At 42.7% G+C, this 26,976-nt stretch overlaps 2 protein-coding genes across 11 annotated transcripts in view; one reads left to right on the forward strand and one right to left on the reverse strand.

Annotated features, from left to right (window-relative positions):
- CEP162 (centrosomal protein 162) overlaps positions 1 to 21,772 on the forward strand; it is a 56,491-nt gene extending 34,719 nt beyond the window's left edge. For all 5 annotated transcript variants that reach the window (XM_077305315.1, XM_077305346.1, XM_077305322.1 and 2 more), the window contains 13 exons: positions 1,284 to 1,511; positions 2,006 to 2,143; positions 4,720 to 4,832; positions 5,607 to 5,712; positions 7,607 to 7,733; positions 9,270 to 9,433; positions 10,513 to 10,617; positions 11,350 to 11,577; positions 13,049 to 13,713; positions 14,989 to 15,127; positions 15,787 to 15,885; positions 17,834 to 17,968; positions 21,528 to 21,772. In XM_077305315.1, the coding sequence (XP_077161430.1) occupies positions 1,284 to 1,511; positions 2,006 to 2,143; positions 4,720 to 4,832; positions 5,607 to 5,712; positions 7,607 to 7,733; positions 9,270 to 9,433; positions 10,513 to 10,617; positions 11,350 to 11,577; positions 13,049 to 13,713; positions 14,989 to 15,127; positions 15,787 to 15,885; positions 17,834 to 17,968; positions 21,528 to 21,737 (2,457 nt within the window). In that variant the 3' untranslated portion in view covers positions 21,738 to 21,772. The remainder of the gene's footprint in view (positions 1 to 1,283; positions 1,512 to 2,005; positions 2,144 to 4,719; positions 4,833 to 5,606; positions 5,713 to 7,606; positions 7,734 to 9,269; positions 9,434 to 10,512; positions 10,618 to 11,349; positions 11,578 to 13,048; positions 13,714 to 14,988; positions 15,128 to 15,786; positions 15,886 to 17,833; positions 17,969 to 21,527) is intronic.
- A 1,962-nt stretch (positions 21,773 to 23,734) lies between these two features.
- The window catches only part of MRAP2 (melanocortin 2 receptor accessory protein 2), a 32,447-nt gene continuing 29,205 nt past the window's right edge, over positions 23,735 to 26,976 (reverse strand). For all 6 annotated transcript variants that reach the window (XM_077305360.1, XM_077305386.1, XM_077305377.1 and 3 more), the window contains one exon: positions 23,735 to 25,724. In XM_077305360.1, coding sequence (XP_077161475.1) covers positions 25,331 to 25,724 — 394 coding nt within the window. In that variant the 3' untranslated portion in view covers positions 23,735 to 25,330. The remainder of the gene's footprint in view (positions 25,725 to 26,976) is intronic.

Consider the following 26,976-nt stretch of genomic DNA (forward strand, 5'->3'; position numbering starts at 1 on the left):
CTGGAGGGCACTACGCTCTGCAATCACCAACTTGTGGGTGATCCCTAGCTCCAAAGGGATGTGCCTGGCCTCAACAGACAACTCATTCCACCATTTTGAATCCTGTGTGTCACCTTGGCAGCCACTTATCCCTCCCCTGCCTCAGGCAGTAGGTGGGAGTCTGGGGAGGTTTCCCCCCAGATCTTCTGCATCCAGAGCACCTCTGAGCATGTGCATATTTTGTAGAGCCTGGCCTTCCTCACGGGGAGGGGGGGCACAGAATCATCTCCTTGAGGTCCCTGGAAGGGGAGGGGAAGTTGAGAGAATTATAATGGATACTGCTTGAGGCCAGTGGCGCTTTTCAGAACAGTGAGGTTTAATTCTGGTGATAAGCTTCCTAGGGATGCCAGCCCCCAGGTAGGGGGGATGGTAGGACCTGGGGAATCCCCTGAAATTGCATCTCATCTCCAGAGAGCAGAAAACAGTTCACCTGGAGAAATTGGCCTCTTAGAAGGTGGACTGTATGGCTTAATATGCCATCGAAATCTCTCCTCTCCATAAACCCCCAACCTCTGCAGGATCCACCCCCAAAGTCTCCAGTTTTTCCCAACCTGGAGCCGGCAGCCTCATTTCATGTACAAGCCCTCTGAAATCTGTCTTAATGGATACTGTCTCCAGGGGAACAGATCTTGTTGCCTGGAGATGAGCTGTGATTCCAGGGGATCCATAGCTCCCACCTGGCATCCCTAAACCTCAGTGGGGTGCTCTGCCATAGAAATCCCTCCCTCCCAAAGCAGCCGTTTTTGCCTGGGGAGGTGATCTTTTGAATCTGGAAATGAGCTGTAGTTTCAAGAGCTCTCCAGGCCCCACCTGGAGGTTGGCTACCTCTGGGTTGGAAATATTCCTTCAGGTTTGGAGATTCAGTGCCTCACCCTCCAAAAGTGGCCATTTGTGTCAGTTCTTGCGGAAGGCAAATCCAACTGTCCCCTGAATGTATCCCATTCACACTGTTCCATGGAAATCTATATGACAGGGATTTCACTCAGATGGGGGCCGAATCTGCCCTGGCTGATCTTTATAGTCTGGAGATGAGCAGTGATGGGAGAGGTGAAGGGCGGTCTGCCAGCTAAGGCAGGGACACAGTGATGTGGGTGTGGCCGGTCTGGGCAGTGGGATCCAACCAGCCCTCACCAGCAATGGTTTTCTAGACCCTGCTGTATTTTTTGCACAGCAGGCTTTATAGCTAGTTATTATTCTTGATCTCTGGTTTTAATTGTTCAAATAGTGTGTATTTTTTTTACCAGGTTTCTTCTTACTCTCCTTCCCGAAACAGTGAGAGGGAAGTTTATTTATTCAAAAGAGTTCAAGAAGCAGAAGAGAAATTGGCTGTAGCCCATGACCTAATTCATCATCTAAAAGCTGCATCTTTGCAAAAGGAAAAGGAAATGGAGGCAAAAATAATGGAAATGAAAATGCAACATGAAAGAGATTTTTTCCAACTAACCCAAGAAAAGTATGTTCTTCAAACACAGGTAATATTCTTAGTTATATTTTTCCTGTATTCAGTAATAAAAAGAATCCAGTAAAAATGAGAGGCTATTTATAATTTCTGTTCTGATAAAAAGTAAATGTATGTTTTATATTTTCCACTAGCACTCCTCATAATAAGTGGCCATAGAAGTTACTCAGCTGGCAGAAGGACTAGTTTTTCCAACTGTTAATTATTGTATGTAGAAGTATAATGTTAGCCAGAGATAAAACTTCTGTTGTAACTAAACTTCTTTATGAAGTGTGTGTGTGTGTGTGTGTGTGTGTGTGTGTGGGAGGGGGAACCTTGGGGCAAATATATGTTCCATCCTGTGCTCCTTGGATGAAGGAAAGCATGCAGATGGGGTTCTTAAAGCTAACAGAGAATATCCTCATTAAATGGAAATAGATATTTGCTTAAGCCTTCTATCTGGTTAGTGCAATCTAGTAAGCAATTGTATATCTAAGGTGCATGACACATGTTTACACATTCTCTTAGCTAAATAATAGAGAGGACCTGAAGAAAGGAGTAAAGTGGACAGACCTTTGGGAAAGAATTCCTGATGGTGGAGAAATGTTGAAAGAAATCCAAAAAGAAGTTCAAAATCAAGAGACTCTCCTTCAGGGTTATCAACAGGTAGAGACCCTTGAATGTCGTGAGTACGCTTAAAAAATAGCATCTGATGGTTCAGTACAGTGAGCTGTTGAGCTGACACATGGCAGAAGTGTCCTAATGAGCATGAGTGGTAATTGATATACTGCCTCTTGGGTCCCAGCCTCACTACTGGTGTAGGAGGGGCCTTCAGCACTTCTTCCCTGGTTGCTGCACGCCCTCCCACACTATACCTCCCTCTCTCTTCTGCCTTGCTTTCCTACACAGCTATGTTTTTATTATCAGTAGCTTCCCAGCCCCAGGTTGGGAAATGCCTGGAGATTTTGGGGGCGGAGCCTGAGGTTCGAGGAAGGGAAGGACTTGAGCGGGGTAGAATGCCATAGAGTCCGCCTTCCAAAGCGGCTGTTTTCTCCAGGTAAACTGATCTCTATTGCCTGGAGATCAGCTGTAATGCTGGGAGCTCCTCAGCCACCACCTGGAGGTTGGAGGCCCTAATTATCAGTGTATTTGAACCAGTATCCCAAATCCTTACACTCTTGTAGCAAAAGATAAGGGTTTGCTACCAATTGGATTGTGGATAGGGCTGTCCAAACAGATTAAATGTGGAAGGAGGGGTTGGAAAAGATCTTTTGATTTGCTTTTTGGTATAGACATCATGACAATTTTACAGCTGATGTTGTAAGAACAGCAATTTATCTCCCCCCCCCCACTTGCGCACAATATTGATCATTTGGAGGAAAAGATGTTTTCTGTAAACTTTTCCCTCCTACATACAGCGGATAATCTCTGCAATGCTTCTACCATCTATGGAAGTGTTTCAGTTCAATAAAACTGTTGTCTGTGTGATTAGATTTATTACAGGGAAGTCTTAAAATAATATAACCAGAATTCCCAGGGATGTACGTAGGATGTGTGGGAAGTACCATAGAGCAGTGGTCCCCAACCTTTTTATCACCGGGGACCAGTCAACGCTTGACAATTTTACTGAGGCCGGGGGGGGTAGTCTTTTGCCAAGGGATGTCACCACTGCCGCCTGAACCCCTGCTCCACTTGCTTTCCCACCAGCGCCCTTGTCTTCCCACCGCCCGCAGCAGCTGTGCAGTGCCATGTCGAGGGGGAGCCCCAGCCATGGCAGCTGCCGGAGAGCACCAAAGATGGGCCAGTGGCAGAGTGGCAGGGCAGTCCCCGAGGCAGCAGCCGGGTAGGAGGACAAGGAGGAGCCGCGGTCCGGTACCGACTGATCCACTGCCCGGCACCTTTCACCGGACCAGGGGTTGGGTACCACTGCCATAGAGTATTAGACCTTTTTTTCCCAGTCAGTTGACACATTTTCCTTAAGTTCTGCTCCATTAGTGCTAGGAGTGGAGCGGAGGGTGGTGGTTAAAGCTTATTTTCCGATCAACTTATTCCCAGACCCAGATATTTTTACCATTAGGCAACTTGTTTCCTTCAGGTAATTTCTGTGTGATGTACGCAAATATATTGAAACCAGGGAATCTGGATTAGGAAAGATCAGGAACATTCAGCCTTCTACACACCCCTTCCTTCCTAGATGAAAAGGAAATAAACAGAAATTGGTTAAATGCTGAAAGGGTATGGATGGAAAAAAGAAACTGATGATGAGGGAGAAGCTGAACAGCTGCTCAAATGAGGGAATGTTGCAAGATGTTTAATTGTAAGCCAGAGTGAATTTGAATTGAATTTATTGTTAAATACAGCATAATCCCAGCCCTTCTTAGATAAAGCAAGTAAAAACTATGTAGTATTAAACCTTTTAAAAACAATATTAGAATTCATGATCTTCTGACAGATGAAGCAGAGGGGAGGAATCACTACAGAAACTGGCACTAATTTGCTTCCATATATAATTTGCGTAGCCTAATGGCTGTTGAATAAAACTCAGCTGCTGAGCCAGAGTGCTGTATGATGATTTAGTGGGTGCCAGCATGCATAGGCACATAGGAAAAAATTAGAAATGGACCTAAGGAAAGGCATACCCTCTTAAGTCTATTGAGAGTTGGCATTCTGTTTAGAATAGCATTGCAAATGTTGACTGCATAAGAAATGTGCATAATTTCAAGGTATGCATGCTAACAGTGATTGACTCAGTCTATGGCAGGGGGCTCTTATAGGTAGCTCACCAGCTGTTGCAGCATAAATCCTGCATCCCCTAGGAAACCCAGGGGAAATCAGGACAAGATGTGCTATAGGCTTTCTAAAAGATTTTATTTCATGGGAACTTTTTTCCTCTGCTACTGAGCTTATGGCTTCATTGCTGGCACTGTTCCTAGACCATGTTCTGTTTCTAGGACAGAGCAAGAATACTGGTGTGAGAGGGGGAATAACGCAGGACCTTTCTCATTACTCAGCAGTAGCTGTTTGTTTTTTAAGTTGGTGTCCCCTGGCATATGAGATGGTATCATATGAACCTGTGGAAGCGTCTGAAAAATCGACAGCCTGGGGGCTGGAATCGCTTTAATAAATATCTTCCTAATATAAGCTAACACACTTTGATTGAATGTGTTCATTAGTAAGTAGTATGCGCCTGTGCTTCCAGCTACATAGTGGTTAAGTCAAATTATTCTTGATTTTTAATTGAGGAAAATGAAAGATTATACCAACAAGTGAAAGAGCTTCAGATAAATAACAAGAAAAATGAGGAAAACATGTTTAAAGAAAATCAGCGTTTGACGACTGAACTAGCATCCTTAAGGTGAGTTATTTAAATGGCTGATCAAAATTCATCAGAATTGGGTTAGGTGAGAGGTGAATAGAAAACTGGTTTTTGCGGCAGTCTTTAATCAGGCTTGGAAATACTCCAGCCAGAGTTAAAAGTCTATTGCTTGTGCATACTTTCCCCAAGTAAGTCAGTCCCAAAGAAATCAATCAATTAAGTGGAATAGTATAATGATACATACAGCATGTACACATGATCTGTCACCTGTATGTGACCCAGTCAAAAGTGAGCTTGGTTGAGTGAAAAAATATGAATTCCTGCTAAGATTATCAAATAGACATTGATAATAGAATGTGTACTAGGGACAATGCTCCATTAACTTCAAGGATCTGATTCTTGAGGGGGTTTGTTGTTTAGCGAAATATAATTAGCAGGCTTACATTATCATTGTATTTGAAGTTACAGTAGCTGCTTTTTAGGATATGTTTTTATGGAGTCTTTGAGAGTAGGTAAGAAAATGAATATCAAGCACCTTCCTGATTTCACTACATTCAAAATGAGGTTTTGAATACAGGACATCTCAGTGAAATTGATTCAGAAACCTTGTGGCTAAAGAGATACTGCATGAGTAAGCTATTCTGGAGCCAAAGAATGTTTCATTTTGTTCACAGGAAACAAAGACCATGAATATCCAATCACTTACTCCGGTTCAGTTATAGGGGTAGTGTTCAGAGTATAACTAGAGCACAGAAGCATAGTGAAGCATATACAAAAATCACCAATTCTCTGTTTCTTTTAAAATTGAATTAGGGAACAAGTGGATAAAAATAACCTTTTATCACGTGGAGTGCAGAGTTCTGAACCAACAGGCAATCAGAGCTTCACAGATTTGATTTTAGAACTTCGAGCAGCTAAAGTAAGTGGCTTTGGGTGTTTATTGAAATGTTAACCACACACACACATGTAGATCTGACTGCTATTAGTGTGGTCTCCTTATTGAATGAAAGCCCTTTAGGTGGCAGGGAGAGCTTAGTTCATTCAAAAAAATCATACGCTCAGTACATTAGAAGATACTGCTGTACTCCAACTGCCTGAGGAAAATGTTCTGTCCCTTGAACAGAATATTCATGGGATTTGATTGACCAGCTGATATTTCCCTCCATTCTGTCAAAAGCTTCATCTGTCCATTTCTATTCATCTAATTCCTCTATGAAAAGAACAGGACATTTTTCTCCTGGCCAGTTGGCAATCCTTAGTCCAATATACTTGAGGTGCAGTACACCCAATGAGAAATCCCCGTGAAGCACATTCGTTGTGTGTTGTGAGGCCCATATACATGGAGAGCTTTGGAAAATTCAGAATGATGAAATCCCATAGATTTCTGGTGCAGGAATGGCAATCACCAATGTCACAAACAACAAAATGGGATTGTAATACAACCGCTGCATTCCTCCGTTGAGTGAGTTCATCAGTGCTTAGTGTTCTTACAGATCAGGTAGTGACAGAGAGCTGGTGGACTTCACAGTTCTGCCATCAATCCCCCAAGACTAAATTTATCTACACCCATATAGCTCCTATAGGGGACTTCAGAGTGAAACCTCTCTCCCCTCCAAGGCCCAGGGGCTCTCCCCTTCCAGGCAAATGATCCCCCTTTTTATCTAATTTCTGCCCCTAATAGTTGGCCTTAAGTGGACTTTGAAGAATGGTAGAGGACAGGAAGGCCTGGAGGATCATTGTCCATGGGGTTGCAATGGATCGGACACGACTTCTCACCTAACAACAACAACAAATAGTTGGCCAGCACTCTTAGTGCCAGTGTTTTTGTCACACAAATGTGTCTTATTTTCTGTCCAGTCAGCCTGAGCATGAGGACTCAATATGTCCTCACATGAGATAAACAGTGATTTGCCTCAGGATCATACAGTGAACCTCAGAACTCTTTGAATCTGAGTTTCCTGTATCCAAACTCTACACTGGCTCTCTTCAGGTATATGTGCAAACATGTAGCTGCTGGATGTGGAGAAGGTTTTCTCCCTTCTAGACTGTGATGATCCGGCCGCATTGACTCATACTTCTGTAATCCATAGACTAAATTGCTGGAAACTGCAGCTAGTACAGAATGTGCTGCCTTCTTTAGGGGTGTTGCTGCTCTGTGTACACGACAGCAATCTTAAGGTTTCGGCTTAAGGTTGGTAGTTTTGCACTTGAAAACTTTTCACAACCTGAGACCTACATGTCTGAAGGAGTGCCCTTCCCTCTATCAGTCCATGTACAAATGAAAGTTCTTCCTCTCCTCTTCTCCCCCCACCCCTAGCATAGTCTCCTCTGTCTCTGTTTATCCCTGGGATTTTTCAGTTGCTGCCTCTGTTCTGTGGAACAATCTCCTAGAGAGTTCCTCTGTGCACTGCCTTTAATGGTTCTTCTTAGGGCTGTTCTTTTTCAACGCTCCTTTTCCAAAAGAACTTATATTTTAAGTTTGATGTATATTGGCTCTTTCTGATGGGGAATTAATTTATTGGTTGTTGCTCTGGAGCGGTTAGTTCTACATTGTAATTTTGTACTACATTGCATGTCCGTAGTCTCATGTCCATGTTTGGAAGCTGCCTTGGGCTAAATAGAAAAGGCAGGATATAAATATTTTAAATACGAATAAATACATTTCACTGCACCGTGGGGTAGCACACAACCTAGTACAGCACAGAAATCTGTCACTGTATCCAGGCATATATAACATTCAGTAGCTCAGTGCAAGTCGTATCCTCGCATCTTATGTTTTTGCGTCCCTTTGTTCTCTTGGATGGGAAATGAAGGCAGCAGAGACTAATTTGCTTGAAGAAAGAAAGCGGCTAAAGCAAGACAAGCAAGCCCTTGAAGTAGATTTGGAGCAAGTAAAGAAAGAGCGAGATTTGGCAAGAGCCCAGATTGCTTCTACTTCAGGTAAAGTCTTATTTTTTGCTATTATTTGGTTGATAATAAGATTATTCTCCACTTACTCTTCCGGTTTCTTTCGTGAAATACAAAGTACTAGGGATGGGCACAGACCTAAAAAGGGCAGTTCAACTAGGGTCTCACAGTGACCCATGAACCAAAAATTGAACTGACCCAACCAGGCCTTGCCTGAGCCAGTTCAAACAGTTTGGTTCTGTGGCTTGCCTTTGCTGGGAGAAAGGGGGTAGAGAATGCCCTGGAAGGGACTTCCCTTCCACTTTTCTCCTAGCCGCAGCTTGCCAGGGACAGAAAGAAAAGTCTTCCTTTTCCCCCTCTCTCTTGCCATGGCTCCCCATATCTGAGATGAAGGATTGCTCAGGAAAGGTCTGCCAGCCATTTAAACCTGTCATCTGTGTAGCAAGTCACACACTGCTCAGCTGTTAGATTTAAATGGTTGGCAGCCTTTTAACCATTTGGTTTTGTTCCCCACTGCTTCAAAGAATGGGGGGAACAAAACCAAAACATTAAATGGAATGCAGCCATTTAAACTTAACAGCAGAGTGGTGAACCCGCATCACTGTTAGGTTTAAATGTCTGGTCCTGAACAGCCTTACTAGCCAAAAGTCCAGTAAACACCATCTACTGAATTATGAACCTGCCCAGGTTTGTTTATTACATTTATATACTGCCCTCCCCTAAGGCTCAGGGCTTGTTCACATGATTTTTGGCTCATGAGCTGGTTTGTGCCCATCCCTACAAAATAGTACTGCATTGTACTATGTTTTCAGCTGCAAAATCTTATGGCCCAAGTGTCAGAGATGAGCAACAGAACTGGAAAAGAGAAGTTTAGAGAGGTGTTTTGTCCTTCAGTCTCCTGGCAGGAATGCAACAACTAGGTGCCTTCTCCTCAGGGTTGTGGTTTTAGAAGCCTGGCAGTGGTCTGACTTGTGCAGGTGAGATTCGCCACAACTGGTCACTGTAAGGGAGGAACACGTTTTCTAATTTGCTTAGTGAATAGGAAGGAGGCCCACCCTATTCTATGAGAGCTTCCATAAAAATATGAACTTAAAACAAAGATTTCCTGCCGACAAACAGCACATGCTTGGGTTGTTGGGGAAATGCAGAGAGATTTTTCCCCATGTTTCTTTGGCAGATGGAATTATTAACCAGAACATTAGCCCTTGGGCCTCAGAGTTTTTAAAAAATATTGCAGCAATTAGACCTTCCTAAAGGATGTGCATTATAGGAAAGAGGGATGGTATGATACCAAAAAAGTCAACCACTCACTCCTCACCACAACAAATAAGTCTAATTAGTGGATTCTAAAATTAAGATTTTTTTTTCTCACAAAAGCATGGGAAGAAAGCCAAAGAACTTTGCTGCTGCTTTTGTTTTTCGACTCTCCCATATTGAATGCTGGATATAAAACCTTAAGTTCTAGAAGATTAACTTGCTTCGCTTGTTATAAGTCACCGGAGAGGGAAAATGATAACATGTCCCCAACATGCCTAAGCTTTATCGCAAATACTTGATGTTACTTCCTAGATGCAAAATCATATGAGATGAAGATTATGGAAGAATCCTACAAAGAGGAAATTGGACGTTTACAGAAGAGGCTTCAGTGGTATACAGAAAATCAGGAGCTACTGGATAAAGATGCGGCTCGTCTAAGAGGAGCAAAAATAGAAATTGAGAAACTGAAACAAGAGGTGACTACAGTATAAAACTTTGATCCTCTGCAGTTAAAGGAAGAACAAGTCAAAGGCCAAGAAAGGAATAGGACAAAGGCTATCTGTAGGCAGTAAGGACAGATTTACTAGTTTCTTGTTCTGAAGAACACATCCTCAATTGTCTATGTTACATTAATGGTTTCCCTCTATAAATACAGAGGGTGAGGCACTCTGCATCTCTATCGCAAAACCAAAATACATCTGTAGAAAAGTGCAAGAGCCCACGGAAAGGTCCTACTCACAAAAGGTCCGACCTTGCCACCTTGGTAGTCTGTAGGAGTTACTGGACTCCTGCACTTTTCTAGTGCTGCAGACTAACACAGCTGCCATATTGAACAAAGTATATCTGGTATAGGCAATTAAAATTGCAGTCAATTCACTTTGTAAACCCCTGATTGCTCACATTGGCAAGTAAGCCTTACCCAGGAGCTTTCGTGAGAATCAGGGTATGTTACCTAAGTGATATCACCTAGTTGGGTGTTGTGATTAAGAGTGGAGGCTCCAGGGCTGAATCCCTGCCAGATAGCCCTCCGGTCTCTCATTCAAGTCCTGACACTCAGCTGCTCGGTTCACATTTTCTAGTTTAGTTCCACTTGTCACCCAATAGCCAATACCAGGATTAATTCAGACTCAGACCCTTAGTTTGACCCTACTCAGTGTATCCCTCTCATTTCATGGTAGATGAAGCTGTATCCTTTGCCTGATCACCATCTGATGCTTTAATTTATTTGAAGCCTTCCTGCTACAAGCAGTGTGTGATTTTTGACATATTATGAACACAATGTCACTCCTACATTGGAAAATTATCCTCTAATTTGCCATGTTGGGAATTGATTCGCCCTTGCTGTTAAAATAACCAGTTTAGTCTAATAACATAGTAAGCTTTTTCCATACATGCTGTGGTTGCCGACGCTGATATTTTCTTTCTCCAGTCGTAATAGAGAAATGCCTTCTAATTATAAAAATAAGCCTTGCAGGAGTTCTTATGTTGTGCTAGTAATAAAAGACATGGATTGCATGCATCTTCCTATCAGTGTATGTCCGTGTGTGTCGCATAGGTTGATCAGGTTAGGACGGAAGCTGGGAATCAGATGACCCAACAGAAGAAACGACTGAAGGACAGGGCAGCAGATGCCAAACGAATTCAAGACCTTGAACGACAGGTATGTAATAAGTCAATTTTCTTCCTTGATGATTTCAGCTTTGCGGTGCAGTTCAGTCCAGTAAGCATCACAGTAATAGTGCAGTTGCAGTTCTTTGAGGCATTTATGCTGCAAGTTCAACACAAGGGACTGGTAAAATGAGAATGCAGGAGAGGGGGAGAGGCTCATCAGCATATTGGAGAGTAACTTTCTTTGGGGAATAGTTTCTGTATCCAAAGGTGGTTGCCCACCTCCAGAAAGGTGAGAAGCATTTGGGCGCTGAGCTGCAATGGAAACTAGAGCAATGGTCTGTAACAATATCTCTGCCAAAAATTTGATACATTTGATTCCTAAAATAAACTGATGTTTTATTAATCAGATACATAAAATGTGCTCCTTAGGCCCAAGTTTTTCAAATCAACAGCTGAAATACAAGGAAGGAGGGATTCAAAGAAACTGACCATGGCAAACGGTTTATTTCCAACAAAGTGTAGTAATCTCAGCGAACAGTCAAACAGTCATAATGAGTCCCTAGGTGGATATCTCGTTTTCAAAGGACTTCCTCAGTGATTATGTAGACATAAATAAAATGAACTCAGTAATAAATTCTATTTAAAAAACTTCAAAAACCATGTCTTATGAGTCAGTGTTTTTTCTTTAAATGTTACCACATTAATACAAATCAAACACTTATTCTCTAATCTAGCTGTTCATGGCCATTGCTAATTTTCAAACTCTTCTGCTTTTTAAAAGGTTAAGGAAATGGAAGGGATTCTAAAAAGAAGACATCCAAATTCTTTGCCAGCTTTGATTTATGCCGCTGCCACAGCAAGTTCTGATGGAGGTGGTGACACTTCAAAAACCAACACAGTTGATTTTCTGGAAAGAAGAGTTAAAAAGTTAGAAGCAGAACTTGAGGGTAAAGACGATGATTGTAAGAAAAGTCTCCGCGCTATGGAACAGCAGTTTCAAAAAATAAAGGTAACTTGGTCAGTTTTGCTATGGCTCAGATCCACGAGCATCCTTATGCAGCAGAAGCCAGGAAATCCCCCCTCCCCCCAGTCCAGATGGAGTTTGATGAAACCCTGGAGTTTCTTGATAGTCCTGGGAGGGTTTCCCAAATGGGTGGGACCTAATTATTTTAAATATATTTTTTTAAATGTGTTATACATTTATTGGGTTATATGACCATTTAGTGATCCTATGCTTTGCAACCGTATTCTGCACAATAGCGCCACTTCTGGGGTTTCTCAAAGCCTGAAGAATGTTTCAGGGGTTTCTCAGTGGTAAAAAAGTTGAGAATGGCTGTTCTAGGAACTTCCAAGGGATTGCTGATTCTAGAATAAGACCCTACTCATGGGGGATCATGTCTTTCCCAGGAACAGGATTTCAGGTGGAGGAGAGCCCTGAAAGTCACACTTCATTGATCGAAGTGTTGATATCTGCAGAAATGCATCACTGAATCCACCCCATTATAGGCCAACTGCATCACCGTCCATAATACCCAATAGCCTCCTGCATGCTTTTTTATTTCAGAAGACGCACCCAACCAGTTCGTTGGGGCTCAGATGATCATCCAATGGGATCAATTATTGAATTGTTCAGAGTAGGATTATGTTTAGGATTGCTCTAATAGTAAGGAAAGGAGCATGTTTATCAATAATTCAAACAGAAAACAGGTGACATGCATGGCCTTTCTTTTTGGATCTAGTGCACCTGTTTTTTCTTATCAGGAAAGTCTTTGTTGTGCAAGACTTTGGTCAATATTGTTGTATCCCTTATCGGTCTGTATACAGCATTCCTGCCTTAAAACAAACACTCCTAATTTGCTCTTGGTCAACATGCCAAAACTGTTATGTGGACTCCCCATCACCTCTGTAACAGCCAGAAGTGGACTTTGGTCAAGATATTTGTGACCGAGTCTTCCGTGTAAATTTCCATTTATTGTGAAATAGAAGGAAAACATATATGGTCATATCATCCAATACATCAGAGGTCCCCAACCTTTCTGAGGCTGGGGACCAGCAGGGCATCGGGCCGCGCCCACGCATCGGGCCGCGCCCGCACGGGCCATGCCTGCGCATCGGCCCGCGCATGTGCGATGCGCGGCCCGGCCCTGATTCCCTCTCCCCGCCCTCCCGCAGTAAGAAGCTTCCCGGGCCGCAACCTTGTGGCCTGGGAAGTTTTTTACTGCGGGGGGGGGAGGGAGCTGCAGCCCGGCGCCATGGCCTTCGCGGCCCGGCACCGGGCCACGGCCCACAGGTTGGGGACCACTGCAATACATTTTTAAGATACTTAAAAATATGTAATATATTAACTCCCACCCATTTGGAAAATCTTTCCAGGGCCGTCAAGAAACCCCAGAAAGCCCGTATTAGACCACAAATACATTTTGGATTGCTGATACTTTGTGGTACATTTATACTGCACTTTATGTTACCTGCCTTTTCAGCACCAGTATGAGAAAAGGGTCAGTGAGCTTGAACAACTCCTGGCATATAAACTGCTGAATGACCCTCAGAAGCTTCCAGAGAAGACCGGCAGCCTGGCAGCACTTGAGGAAGAACTTCACAACGTGAACGAGGCCCACCAGCTCACTGTAAAAAAACTTCAAGAAGAAATCGATTCCCTCAGGAATCAGATTGCTCAGCTAGAGCTTCAGAAGAAAGTAATGGAGGATGCAAATATACAGACGCTGGAGTTCCAGGTGGAGCAGGCTCATGCAAAGGCCAAGCTGGTGAGACTAAACCAAGACCTGGTTGCTAAAAGCAGGGAGGTACAGGACCTCACAAGAACTGTAGAGAGACTTCAGAAGGAAAGGAGGATTATGCTCTCCAACAAGGATTCAGGGGGCCAAACTGACAATAAAGGCAAGCCGTCAGGAAATGTGAAAAAAGTGATTTTTGATTCGAAGAACTCCGGAAACGAAGAGTTCTTCCCTGGCACTCTTGATGATAAGATATATCAGCCCAGCGCCTTTGCTGATTCTCACATCTCAGAAGTCCTGCAAGAGAATGCCCAGCTGAAAAAGGAGCTGGAAAAAATGACCTTGGAACTAAGCCAACAAAGGGTAAAGTCTCAAGCAGGTCTAGCAAATTCTGAAAGCATCATTCAGAGGTAATTTGGTGTATTGTCAAACAACTGAATTGCTGTGAACAAAAGTCACTCCCCCATAGTCAAGATCTGTAACCCCATGGGTTTTTTTGAAGTGTGTACACACAGCCCCTTCAGTCAAGGTTTTTCTGTGTGCCGTAATGTCAGGAGCAGCTCTCCATTCCCATACATGGAGCTCATGCTGTCTGGGAAATCCTTGCACACATCCTCTGGTGTGCTGGTGGAATGTGAAGACTGAACTGCATCGCTCAGTGTGTCTTAGAGATCGAGATGTACCCAAAACCTGCTAACCCTGAGATCTTAGGCCTAATATAATTTCCATCCCATCTCTAAATATATCTACATATACAGAAAGTTGTGGCCAGCTTTGTTGCCTGGCCAGGCTCATATCTAGTTGCACTAAAGTAGATGCGTATTCCAAGTTTTGCAGAAGGTGAGCACATCCTTGCCAGCCCATGTCATGTAGAATGGCTTTGAGAGCATGGCATATATCTACCTGGAATTTCAGTTAAATTCATGGGGGGGGGGGATGTAGAATACTGTTGGGCATGGAATGTTTTATTTCAGGAGTGAGTTCTTCATCTTTCTACCTAACACAGACTTCCAAGGCACTCCTTTACCTCACACCATGTTTCTGATCAAAATTGCATCCCAACCCAGTGTTACATGGCAGATTGTGGAACGTGTATTTGTCCCTAACATTTTCATAAGAGGCTGAAATCGACCTCCCCTTCAGTATTTGCATGTCTTCCTTCCTTTCTGTAGGGGAGCGGGTAGGGTGGAGTTTAGTTTTTGCTCCTACAAACTGTGAGCAGGCAGCAGATACTGTCTCCAGATAATTGTTGGGAATAGCAGGCACCTCAAGGATAAAATGTCCAGTGGCCTGCAGTGAAGAGAGCAGTTGGGCAGCAGGACTCCTCATTTCCCTCTTGGCCCAGTGGAAGAGCCAGATATGGAGTGATGTCATTCAGTTCCCCTTTAGCAGTGCAGCTTTTCAGGCCTTGTGGTGTTTTGTTCAGGAGGCCTTTGAAGGGCTCTGCATCAGCTCTTGATTGATGTCAGAATGGGGCAGATGGAAAATTGCCACAAGCTCTACAGCCTGTTGGACATCAAACACTGTCGTCAGGAGGAAAATCCACGCTTGAGTTGAAGTGACAGAAATAAAATATTCCTGAAGCGACAAAAGGAAAAATACATGTAGACATAAAGAGACAAGTCTGTCATATATGAACCAGAAAGAAGTATAACCATTGTAAAAAAATATAATTCCCTTTGCAGGACAAAAGACTCAGAAGAATACATTGCAGCCCTTAAAGCATCACACCAGAAAGAGATGGAGAAGATTCTTCATCAGCATGCGATTGAGCATTCGGCTTCCAAAGTCGCCCAATTAAACAGTAAAATTTCAACGCAGGAGGTAAAAATATGCCAGGTGCCCATCAGCGTTTGAGGGACTCTGGGCACACTGCTCCTGTCCTGCCCCTGCACACCCCTTTCCATGCAGCCCTCCTGGGCAGTGCAAGCAGCTCGGTGCCATGTACCCCGTGCAGCCCCTTCCCCTAGTAATACTGGGCAGCTAATACGAAGCCGCTGGGGGATAGCAACAGCAGTGGGCTTCCTTGGGAGTCCCAGACGGCTGCTGTTGCCCCTTATAAGGGCATGCAGAGTGCTGCCATGGGCCCCTTTTACTCCAGTTATAAACGTTTTGTAGCATTAGCTTCGTTTTCCTACCTGCAAGCCTTGCCTCTCAAATGTAATCTAATACAATACTAAGTACAACCTTTGAAGGAAGCCATGCACCTGTGTGAATTAATAGTCTGCTGCCTGCAAATGAAGACGATTCAAGTCCAGTAAATAAATCTGTAACTCCAGCTCCTCCACAGAGATGGCAGCCATCATTACTGTGACAGCACTGCCATTTTAACTCTCCTTTTTGTCTTCCTCCCAACTTAGTCATATGGACCATCTTCCAGGAAGTACTGTGGTACTTCTTTTCTGAGTAGGATTTCAGGAGAGGCTCTCAGGTGGAATGTTCAGACAGTGAGTTTAATGGAAAATAATTGAATCATCCTTTAGGTCCTGATAAAACATCTTCAGCAGCAGCTCCATGAGTTGCAGAGAGATCGAGATGCTCTTAAAGTATCACAGATGCGAGAGGAGATTCTTCAGAATGAGGTAAGTGGGAGATCCAGAGTATTTCAAAGCAGCTTTAGTAATTTGATAGTGAAATGGCACCATTTGTGGTTGTATTTTATACCTGATGCGTTGTGTGGTACTTTGTCACTCACATCAGGTGGGTGCAAGTACCAATACACAAAAGCCCTGTCAATTTTGAATGGTGTTTAGAAAGGCAACTTTTTTACTTCTCTTTATACCTTGCCCCTCTCCTCATGGAATGCAAAGGTGAGGATCTCCCAGGTGTCATCCTATCCAAGAAGAAGCCAGACCTAAGAGGTCTGTGTCATACACCTTCCAATTTCACCAGAAGCAGATTGTCACAGCAAGGTTACAACTATTGTGGCAGCTGAATCTTGCAAAGATGCATTATTTAGAAGCTGACAGGCTTTTTTCGGAGGTGGGGGGGATCACAGGCTTAAGAGATATCCACAGAAATGAACAGTGCTTACAAAAACTTAATTGAGAACTTCAAGGACTGTAAGATTTCAGGCTGCATGCGGGAAATTGGATATTGGAATGGTTTCTCATGGCAGAAACTTCCCAACTGTCAGGAGCATGGCTAGACTAGAAGTTTTTGCCTGATGCATTACTTTTCGGTATGCAGAGCAAATTTAGAGCCCAATGGCACCTTTAAAACCAACACATTCTATGTACAAGCTTTCATGTGCACGCACACTTCCTCAGATACAATGTCATAAAATGAAAGTCATCAGCTCAAACTTATAGGTAGAGTGTGAGAATAAATTATCATAACACATAATGAAAATAGTTAACCATTGTTGGTCTTAAAGGTGCCACTGGACTCTAAAGTTGTTCTGCTGCTTCAGACCAACACAGCTACCCACTGGAATCTATTTTCAGTATGCAGGGTTTGGGATTTCAAGCATGCAGTCTGCAGTCAAAAATGGTATAATCAAAGGAGCTTTTTACCCTCGGTTTCACCTGTCTGTAGATCAGTGGTTATATTTTAACAAATAGTAATGCAGTGATGCATGAAGATATACACACTCACACACGCACATATTCCCCCCTACTTTTTATGTGAACATGCCGGGCCATGGCACTTCCCTCCATCTCATTTGGGCCTTGAGTGTCCAACCAAAAGTGTTCCGTTTTGGTCAGATATTGCAGCACTGAATGTTTTCAGATAATTTAAGTGAACCAAAAACAAAGGTACTATTAGGGTGTGGGGATCCTGTACTCTAGAAACCTGATGCTGGTGTCTGGGCTAATATGCCTTCTCAGGTACAATTCAATATGCTGAATGCCCTGATCTGGACAGCCCAGTCTAGCCTGATCGCAGAAGCTAACCGGGGCTTGACCCGGCTAGTATTTGGACAGGAGGCCTCCAAGGAATACCTGGGTCATGGCGTGGAGGCAGGCAAGGACAATCTGCCTCTGAGTGGCTCTTGTCTTGAAAACCCCACTTGGCTGCCGTATGTCAGCTCTATCTTGATGGCAAAGAAAGGCTACTGCCAAGTAGACAAGTACAAACTGTGTTTAATGTGCATGTAGTTACAAACAGGCTTGATTTTATACCTTGTAAAATCCCTGACACTTCTCATTCCATGCCAGATAGTGAAGTAATGGTGGCTAGGCACGTTCACAGAGGATAGGTCCGTGAGTAGCTGAGTACAGACTGGTTTTGGGTACCAGTTGCTGAGGGGGCAAAATCAGGCAGAGAGTTTGCCTCTGCCTTGGCTGCTCTGTGAAGCAAGATGCTAAACTAGCTAGGCCATTAGTCAGATGCAGCAGGACTATTCGTATGTCCTTCTGTGTCCTGCTTTGTTGTTTTCGGTTCCACCAGGAATGTTTGGTTCCTTGAGTTTTCTTTTGCAAGATTGGGCCAGCACCACCCCTTGTATGTGCATGCTTGTACTTCCTGCTGCTGATGTGAGCATGCATAGAAGAACCTATTAATATGCATAAGTGTCACACATTTTAGATGGGAAAATTGTTAGAAGAACTCAGAGAAGCGAAAGAGAGCCAGAGGCCTGAGATGAAACACTTTGTGAGCCTGGAAAGGAAGATCAGACAGCTGGAAGTCAGATATGAACAAAGAGAACAAGAGCTTCAGCAGGTAAATTGTTATCTGAAAAAGTTATTGTTGCTATTGCTTGGCAAGATCAAACCCAGTGAGCTTCAAAATCTAACTCTCTTAGCCCTTCGATGTATCCGTGTGACACTCGGTCACTTCATATTGGGTCTTCCCTTTTTTAAGCTGCCATCAATTTTTCCTAGCATTATTGTATTGTCTTCTCATAATGTGTCCAAAGTGCAATAGCCTCAATTTGATCCTTTTAGTGTATATGGAGCATTCAGGCTGGATTTGATCTAGAACCCACTGATGTCTTTTTGGCACTTCGTGGCATCTGTAAAACTCTGCCAGCACCACATTTCAAATAAATCAATTTTCTTCTCATCAGTTTTTCTCACTGCCCTGTATTCACAGTAATGGAGAATACTATAGTATGACTTATCTTGATTTTGGTCACCAGAAACACATCCTTACTCTTCCGGATCTTTTCTAGATCCTTCATGAATTCCCCTCCTATATCAATCTCCTTCTGTTTTCTTGGTTGCAGTCCTCTTTTGGTTGATGATGGAGCCAAGGAATCTTGAACCATTTCATTTTCTTTGTTATCAGACTTAAAGTTGTGTAATTCCTCTGTAGTCATTACTTTTGTATTCTTCATGTTCAGATGTAATCCCACTTTGGCATTTTTTGCTATAACCCTAATCAGGAATTGCTTCAAGGGTTTAACTGTTTTCTGCCAGTAATGTGGTTGCCACCTGCATATTCAAATTGTTAATGTTCCTTCCTTCAGTTTTCACTCTACTGCTGGGAGGGAGCTGGGGGGGGGAGTTTGCAGCCTTCCTGCAGGCTGCAAAGCCCTGTTGCCGCCACAGGGGGGGCTTTCCACTCCCTTTAGCCCGCTTTCTGGGCCAAAGGGAGCCGCGGCCACCCTCTCACGCCCTCCTGCCTGCCACCCCTTTCAAAACCCATTTTTAAATGGGCTTTGATACTAGTTAGAGATATAAAATGCATCCTAGTTTGAAACTATTGGAAACTGTTCTCTTTCTCCATACTTTGTCCCAACAAGGTGTTCATGAAAACACTCAGATGCTGCGTCACACCCATTTATTTTAAAACAAACCATAGCTTTTAATGATCCGCATAGTCAGAAGCTTTGTTGTAATCTATGCAATACAAGCTGGTTTTCTTTGGAAATTCTTTCACGTGCTCCAGTAACTCATGTAAATGAACAATATTATCTCTTGTGCCTCTTCTATTTCTGAATCTAAATCCAAACACCTGGCATTTCTTGTTCCATGTATGGCAACAATTTTTCAGAATTGCAATGTAGATTGAACATCTCTAGTCAGTGGCCCATTGTTTTTGTTGTCCATATTTGTTGGCATATTCTTAAGTTTTTTATTGTTCCATTGCTGTGCTTTGAAATAACACTATTGATTTTCCATCTACTCCTGGTGGTTTACTTCTCCGAATAGTTTAGTGTGCAGCTTTCATTTCACTTTCTAAAACTGTAGGTTCTTCTTCAAAAGATTCCTCTTGGAAGGAATCTGTCATCTCATTATCATTTTTGTATGGTCCTTTGGTGTATGGTTCCCATCTTTATTTTTATCCTGTTCAGTTCATTTATTTCCATATTGGTCTTTCAACATTCTTAAATCCATTTAAATTTCCCTTTTATCTCTTGGATTTTGCAAGGGAGGAAATTTTCTTCTTTTTTATTCTTCTCTATTTCTTTACCCTGATTGTTATAATTCTCTTTCTCCCTGTGTGCCAGTTACTAGAACCCTGCAATTAGGCTTCTGTTTCTGAGACAGTCTTTGCACATTCTTCCTTGATAATACTTCTGGTTTCAGCCCATAGTTCTTCCACTTCTTGTTCACTTAAACTTAGTAATGGAAATCTGTTATTTTGCCTGGTCTTTAAACTCTTCAGAGATGTTGTTTAGATGGTATTTTGGCAGCATTAATGTTTTGGAGTTTTTCTTCACCTTTATTCTAATTCTTGATGTTAACAGTTCATGGTCTGTACAATGATCAGCTGCTGGTCTTGTTTTAGCAGAGGGGATAGAGGTTTTCCATCTTTTTCTGATTGTGTAATCTGTTTGATTTCTGTATTGGCCATTCAATGATGTCCTTGTATACGGCTGTCTGTTTGGTTGGCTGAAATGTGGTCGTAAAGAAGAAATTGCTGTCTTCACAGAATTCTGAGTCAGTCTCCTGCTTTTTTCCATGTCCTAGCCCAAATGTTCTGGCAACATTTGATTCTACTTTGTTTCCAGTTTTGTGTTCCAGTCCCCTATCAGTTCATCCTGGGTACTTGCATCAAAGTTTTCCATGTCTTCCTCTTCAGCCTTCAGCATGTATATGGAATGTAAACTTGAATGATGGTTATGTTGATAGGCTTCCCATGAAGTCAGATTGCTATTATTTGGTCAGACGTTGCATTACAGCTTGCAATGGCTTGTGCTACCTCTCACCTCATTATTAGAACAACTCCATTTTTTTCCTGTGTTTGTCATGTCCTGAATAAAACACATCGTAATTTTCTGACTGCAAATGTCCTAACCCAAGTCTTCATTTGTTCTTACTGCTTATTTATTTAAACAGAACTTTAGCCTGATGACCTTGCACTGTACTAATAAATTCTGAGCTCATTGTACCTGTGAATTATAGGCAGCCTGCTAATTAAAGGTTTCTGTCACAAGTTTCATGAGCTTTCTTCACACTTGCATTAGGATTTAGGACTTCTTTATCAAAAAAGATCCAATAACACTTTTCTCACATTCTGTGAAATGGCATTGAAGAAGAAGAAGAAGAGGAAGAAGAGGAAGAGGAAGAGTTGGTTCTTATATGCTGCTTTTCCCTACCTGAAGGAGGCTCAAAGCGGCTTACAGTCACCTTCCCATTCCTCTCCCCACAACAGACACCCTGTGGGGTGGGTGACGCTGAGAGAGCCCTGATATTCCTGCTCGGTCAGAGCAGTTTTATCAGTGCCATGGTGAGCCCAAGGTCACCCAGCTGGATGCATGTGGAGGAGCACAGAATAGAACCTGGCATGCCAGATTAGAAGTCCGCACTCCTAACCACTACGCCAAACTGGCTCTCAGAATTGCTGCTCCTTGGAGTCATTTTGTACATTATAATAAAGCTGTATGCCTGCATTTCCAATGTTGCTCGTACACATCTTTTCTGTTCCTTTTGAATGTATTTGTATAAATAGGCATTGTATGCATGCTCCTAAGGGCCATGACTGATGTACAGATCACATCTGACATCACACAATTTTCTACATAAAATGCTTTTGTTGTTTTTTTTCCAGTGTGTATGGAGTCATTAGTCTTATTTGACTTTTCTGTATTGATTTGTGAGAAGTAAACCCCCCACACAACACCCCTGCCAATGTATTTTTAAGATTTCATATTTTTCTGCAAACCTGGAGCTTTTTTCTTTTGGTCAGTAAAAAGCTCGGTCTTTGTTCATGATTCCATTCCCTAGGTTTAAGTATATACAGATTTTGCCATATTGAGAATTAGATATATTTATTTTGTAGGTTCCAGTAATGAATTTGTGTCTAAATGTTAATGTATTATTCTGCTGCAAAGGTGATACAGCACACTCGACATGCTGCAGAAGTGGAACAAACCCGGGAAACGGAGAAATGGAGGAAGCTTGCCCTGCTGAAAAATCAAGAGCTGGAGAAGTTCCGCATAGAACTAGATTCCATGTTGGACGTCCTGCGGCAGCTGCAGAAACAGGGTGTCATAATTCCTGCGGGGGGCTCAAACATACCTGAAAGTTACTGGAAGATCTGAAGCATACAATTTCATAAGGGGAGAGTTTTAATAAAGACAGACACAAGCAGAATGTATTCCACGAAGTCATGAATCCACTTCTTAGGGCCATGTCCAGATTTCCATTCTACAAATCCACTGAAACTTTTATCAATAGTTCTTATGTTACTGAACAGTAAATTTGGATATTAAATTAAATACAAATTATGTGTTTACTTTGGTTTTATGAATGGGGAAATCAGTTCCTGAAGGACAGTGTTTTGATGTGAAATGACTAACTGTGTACACAAACTGGTGTTAATGACAATATGGCTTTCAGCTATCCAAAACAGAATGTTCAGTGTTATAATTTTTGTCTTGTACGCAGGGTTGCTGGGCCCACCATGCAGCACCACTAGGAGCTTTAGGGGCAGGGCAAGGAGTGGACATAACTTTGCACAGTGCCACATCCAGGGGAAAACTTGCTCATGATATCAGCATGAAAACCAACCCTGTGGAATTCCTCCAAGCCTGTGTGGTTTTAGGAATGCTTTAGAGCAGTGGTCCCCAACCTTTTTATCACCGGGGACCGGTCAGCACTTGACAATTTACTGAAGCCCGGGGGGGGGCAGACTTTTGCCAAGGGACGTCGCCGCCACCACCTGAGCCCCTGCTCCACTTGCTTTCCTGCCGGTGCCCCTGACTTCCTGCTGCCCACTGGGGACTGCTGCCAGCAGCTGCTGCACAGTGCCATGCCGAGGGGGAGCCCCAGCCATGGTGGCCACTGGAGAGCACCAAAGGGGAGCCGGCGGCAGAGAGGCAGGGCAGCCCCGGAGGCAGCAGCCGGGGAGAAGGACGAGGAGGAGCCGCAGCCCAGTACTGACTGATCCACGGACCAGTCCCCGGTATCCGGAACGGGGGTTGGTGACAGTTGCTTTAGAGCATTGGCTGACACACTGATATGACCATGTTTTCACCAGGATGCGATTTAGATACATCTTGTCTGCCCCTGCTTCAGTTCTCCCATCAGCCTCAACACAAAGTTTGGTGGAAGGGCCACTGGTATGCAATTGCCCATCCAAAACAGGCAAACAACAAAGCTACTTCTAAAGATTACTTTACTTCTCATAATCTGTGCAGTTTAATTTTCTTATTATGCCACTTGTTTGCTAAATATACAAATCAACTAATTTTTTGATTGCATAGTAGATGCTTGGTGTGTTCTACTAAGTATTGCAAAAACTTGGAGAAAAACCTGAAGATGATTTTGCTTATCTTTCTCCCAAGCCCACAAGCAATTGTGGGGGGGGGGGGGAAAGAAGCATTATTGCAGGCAGGGGGGCAGAAGGGAAGTCGTGGAAAGAGACGGTGCTAGACCTGGGATTGCGTAGGAAGGTAATGGAGGGTTCAGGAGTTGGCTCCATGGTTAGACTATTGGAGAAGGGGTATGTTTTTGATGACAGTGAGCTGAGGTGTGAGCCCAAATGTAATAGATGTTTAGGTGTTACAGAACTATAAGATTAAATAAAGCGTATTTAGAATCTGTATGAATTTCCTTTTAAAACAAAGGCTGTTGCAGGGCCTTAAACTATACTTATGTGACAGCTAATCTCTTACCTTTTGGAAGTTACTGACTCATTCAGTCTGGAAGTTTTGCTTGGATGATCTAAAGCAGGGATTCGCAAGTGGAGTGCCATGATATTTGATCATGATAATTCTTACCGCAAGTATTAATACCATGGGGAAAAGAATATTCATGCTTGCAGCCTGATGCTTGGTAACGCTAGACATGTTCTCAGTAAGGTGTTGGTGCACCTGACGCTGCATGAGATCATCCTGTTAATACCACTGTCAAAGGAACATGCAGAGGACAGAAAGGTCTTTTGTGTGTGCCTCAGATCAGAAATGTGGTAGTGCAGCACCTTTCCAGGGCAGGAGAATGAGCAGAAGTACAGCTGCAACTGCTACTCTCCAAGCATACCATAATCTGTAATTTTATTTTGTCTTGAAAAGCACAGAGAGAGAGAAACACTTGCCAAACTAAGGAGCAAGATTCCAGCGCCTGGTTGCGTCCTTCCTAATGTAGTGGGCACTGAACATTTTTAAAAGCTATCAGATTCCATTGCATAATAGAGAATTAGCTTATTCTTATTACTTATATTTACAAGTAGTAATACTAAAATCCAGACAAGAGCCAAAAACAGATATTATAGTTAAAAGATTATAGTTATCCTTGGTTTAGTGTACAGGGCCATCTCTTGAAGCAATCAGTAATAATGCTAATGACATTAGGTGCCACTGTTCACTCAGAAAGGCCCATACACTAGGAAAAGTATTGATTTGAGTATGACACAATGGTACTCCTGAGGTAGTCAGAGGGTTTTGTGGTGTTTTCAGCCAGAGCAAAGCCCTGTCCTTCAAACCTGAGCAGCATCTTGATACCTGATCGCATCTGGATATCAACCAATTTCTGCTGTAGGACCCCACTCTATGTTCAAATTGTCTCAATGTGACATCTCCCATAAGGGATCGGAGTCTTTATAGAGTAGTAGAGTAGCATTAAAGCTTGGAAGAGAAAGGATATGCAGTTAAGAAGTTTGCCTTCTATCTAAACTTTACTGGGTGGTCCTGGGCCACAAAGACAGTATGTGAAAAATACAGAGAATTTTTTTAAAATTATATCAGCAAGAACTCAGCGATTCCAACTACATTGATTCCTTTAAGAGGAAGAGTAAATCGAAAATGTATGTTCTTGGATGAAAAAAAATGTAACAACATGCCATAGATATATCTTTTTCTCCAAGACAAGCCATTACAAAAAGTAAAGGCTTACTTCACAAGTTGTTAGTATAGTGACCATATCTGAATACCGTATGTATCCCTAGTAGGGCTTCCTGTACCTTTTGTGAATCAAGCCAGTCTTTTTACCACAGGTGTATGGAGAAGGATCCTCACAGACCATAAATGTATATGCCCATGCTCAAGCAAGTATGGCTGTCTTATATTCTGGGAATCTGTGGACACACAAACATGTACTGTTTGGGGCAATATGGGAAGATTCTGGAAATTGAAGTTCCTAGGTTTTGCTACCTGACACCAACTCACAAGACAACCTTTTGGTGTAAAATTGTATAGGAAAATAACCAGATCTCAATGTGAAGTAATTGGCCCCAGAGCACAAGGAATTAGTTTCCTGCTGAGCTCAATGAGACATAAGCTGTAACTAACTGCCCCATTTATTAGTTTGGGCATCATCCCGGTACAACTGGCCATATCTAACTGGCTTCCAATGTGTTTAGGGTTGAGATGGCAGCCTGATTAAATAACTACCACATGGCAGTTAATGAGAGTTGTAAAGCTCAATCTTGCTTTTGATAGTTTTCACATGTATAAGTCCCAGCATATTCTCATGCTGACCTCATTCCAGTATGTTTTGGATTCTTTCTGCATCTGTCTTAGCAAACACTAAAAAGACAATATGAAACATAGCATGTTGCATGAATTTAGTCCACTGTGACAACCAATAAAATACAGGATGGCAGCCCAAGAAGAGACATCTGTTTAACTGTAGACTCAGAAAGTATGATTCCACAAGAGTCCCTGCTACAGTAGAGAAACATCTTGCTCAAGTGTCTTCAGTTGAAAATCTGGTGTAAATCTTGATTAACTGGCTTGCTCTCTAAAACAATTGGTGGCTCTGAAATCAGGAGGTCATCTTCACCTAGGGAAGAGTTCTGTTCTGTATTCACAAAATTTGGGATGTTGAACTTCGTGTGACAACTCAGCTCCTCCTCCATTCTCCCAGTGCTCCGGATCACTTCCTGGAAGTGGATGTTATTGTCCAGAACTGGAGCTCTGCAGCATTGTTTTGTCGTGTCCAAATTCTCAACTTCATTGATGTAGCAGTGGAAGAGCAACCTCGACTCTTCGGCAGCTTGTGGGGAAAATATTCGGTCGGCATCCAGTGGCCTTCCAAAGTCAGCCACAAAGCTGTTCATGCAGAGTCTTTTCTCAGTGGGATCTGCATTCCTAGAAGCAAGCAGAGTCAATATTACACTGCATAAAACAAATTAAACTCTATCATTTGCCAAAACCACAGCTTCACTCATCAGATTTTCCCCAAAGGTTCAAGGTGGGTAACAATAATATGTCAATCTAATCCTTAAACTCAGAAGACATCCTTTGTCCATCTGGTTAAACAATTCATTCTGAAGGCACCTCCTCCCAATGAGAGGGGAGATGTTAACATGAGGTGATGATCTGACTGATGTTTTGAGCAGGGAGGCTGAAACTTTGAAAGAGGAAGAAAAGTTGGTTTTTATACTCTGCTTTTCACTGCCCAAAGGAGTCTCAAAGCAATTTACAATGGCCTTCTCTTCCTCTCCACAGCAGACACTGTAAGGTGGGTGAGGCTGAGAGAGCTCTGACATGACTGCTTTGTCAGAACAGCACTATCAGGGCTGTGATGAGTCCAAAGTCACCCAGCTGGCTGTATGTGAAAGAGGAACAGGGAATCAAACCGAGTTTGCCAGATTAGAAGCCACTGCTCTTACTACATCATGCTGGGAATGTTTTCAGCCTCAAACACAGGCAGGCCCTGTGGAACTGTCCTAGGTCCTGCAGGGTCCTGAACACTCTGGTATAGCTTTCCACCAGGCTAGAGCCAGGGCCAGAAAAGCCCTCGCCCTGGTTGGGGCCAATTTAACATCATGAACAGCCCAGAATCTTTGGTCATCTAAAGTATTCATGAATGGATTTCACTGCCAGTTGCTAGAATTTCAGCTCTTAATAGTTAATCATTTTGCTTAATTAAGAGAATGATGTACTTTATTTCATGGCCAGTAGAATTTTCAATTATTTCAATTAATTGCTGAATAGTTTCCGGGGGGTTGTACTGAAATAATATAAAGACCCCATACTGTTCTTATACTATGGAACATTCATTATATCAAGTATTTCTGAAAGGGAAGATCTCAACGGGATGTTAAAATGTTGACTCTTGGCAATTAACTTATTTATTATTTATTGTTAATAATGGATGTATTGATTCCTGCAAGTTGGTTGATCTGTCTTCAGCAAGGATGTTGCAGTGCTAGGAGGAAGATCCAGAGAAGCTTCAAAAATTGTTCTGTACAATTTTAGTTTGGGTCAGGTTGCCATGACCTCAAATTTCATCTAAATAAGCCTTCAGTGAGAAGACTTTTCCTTAAATATATATGACTAAGTTTACCAAATTGTTTCTTTTCTCTTTGTTAAAACACAGAGGGGCTTGTGAGGTTCA

This window comes from Paroedura picta, chromosome 1 (assembly GCF_049243985.1).
Source record: "Paroedura picta isolate Pp20150507F chromosome 1, Ppicta_v3.0, whole genome shotgun sequence".
In the NCBI taxonomy this organism is placed as follows: Eukaryota; Metazoa; Chordata; class Lepidosauria; order Squamata; family Gekkonidae; genus Paroedura; species Paroedura picta.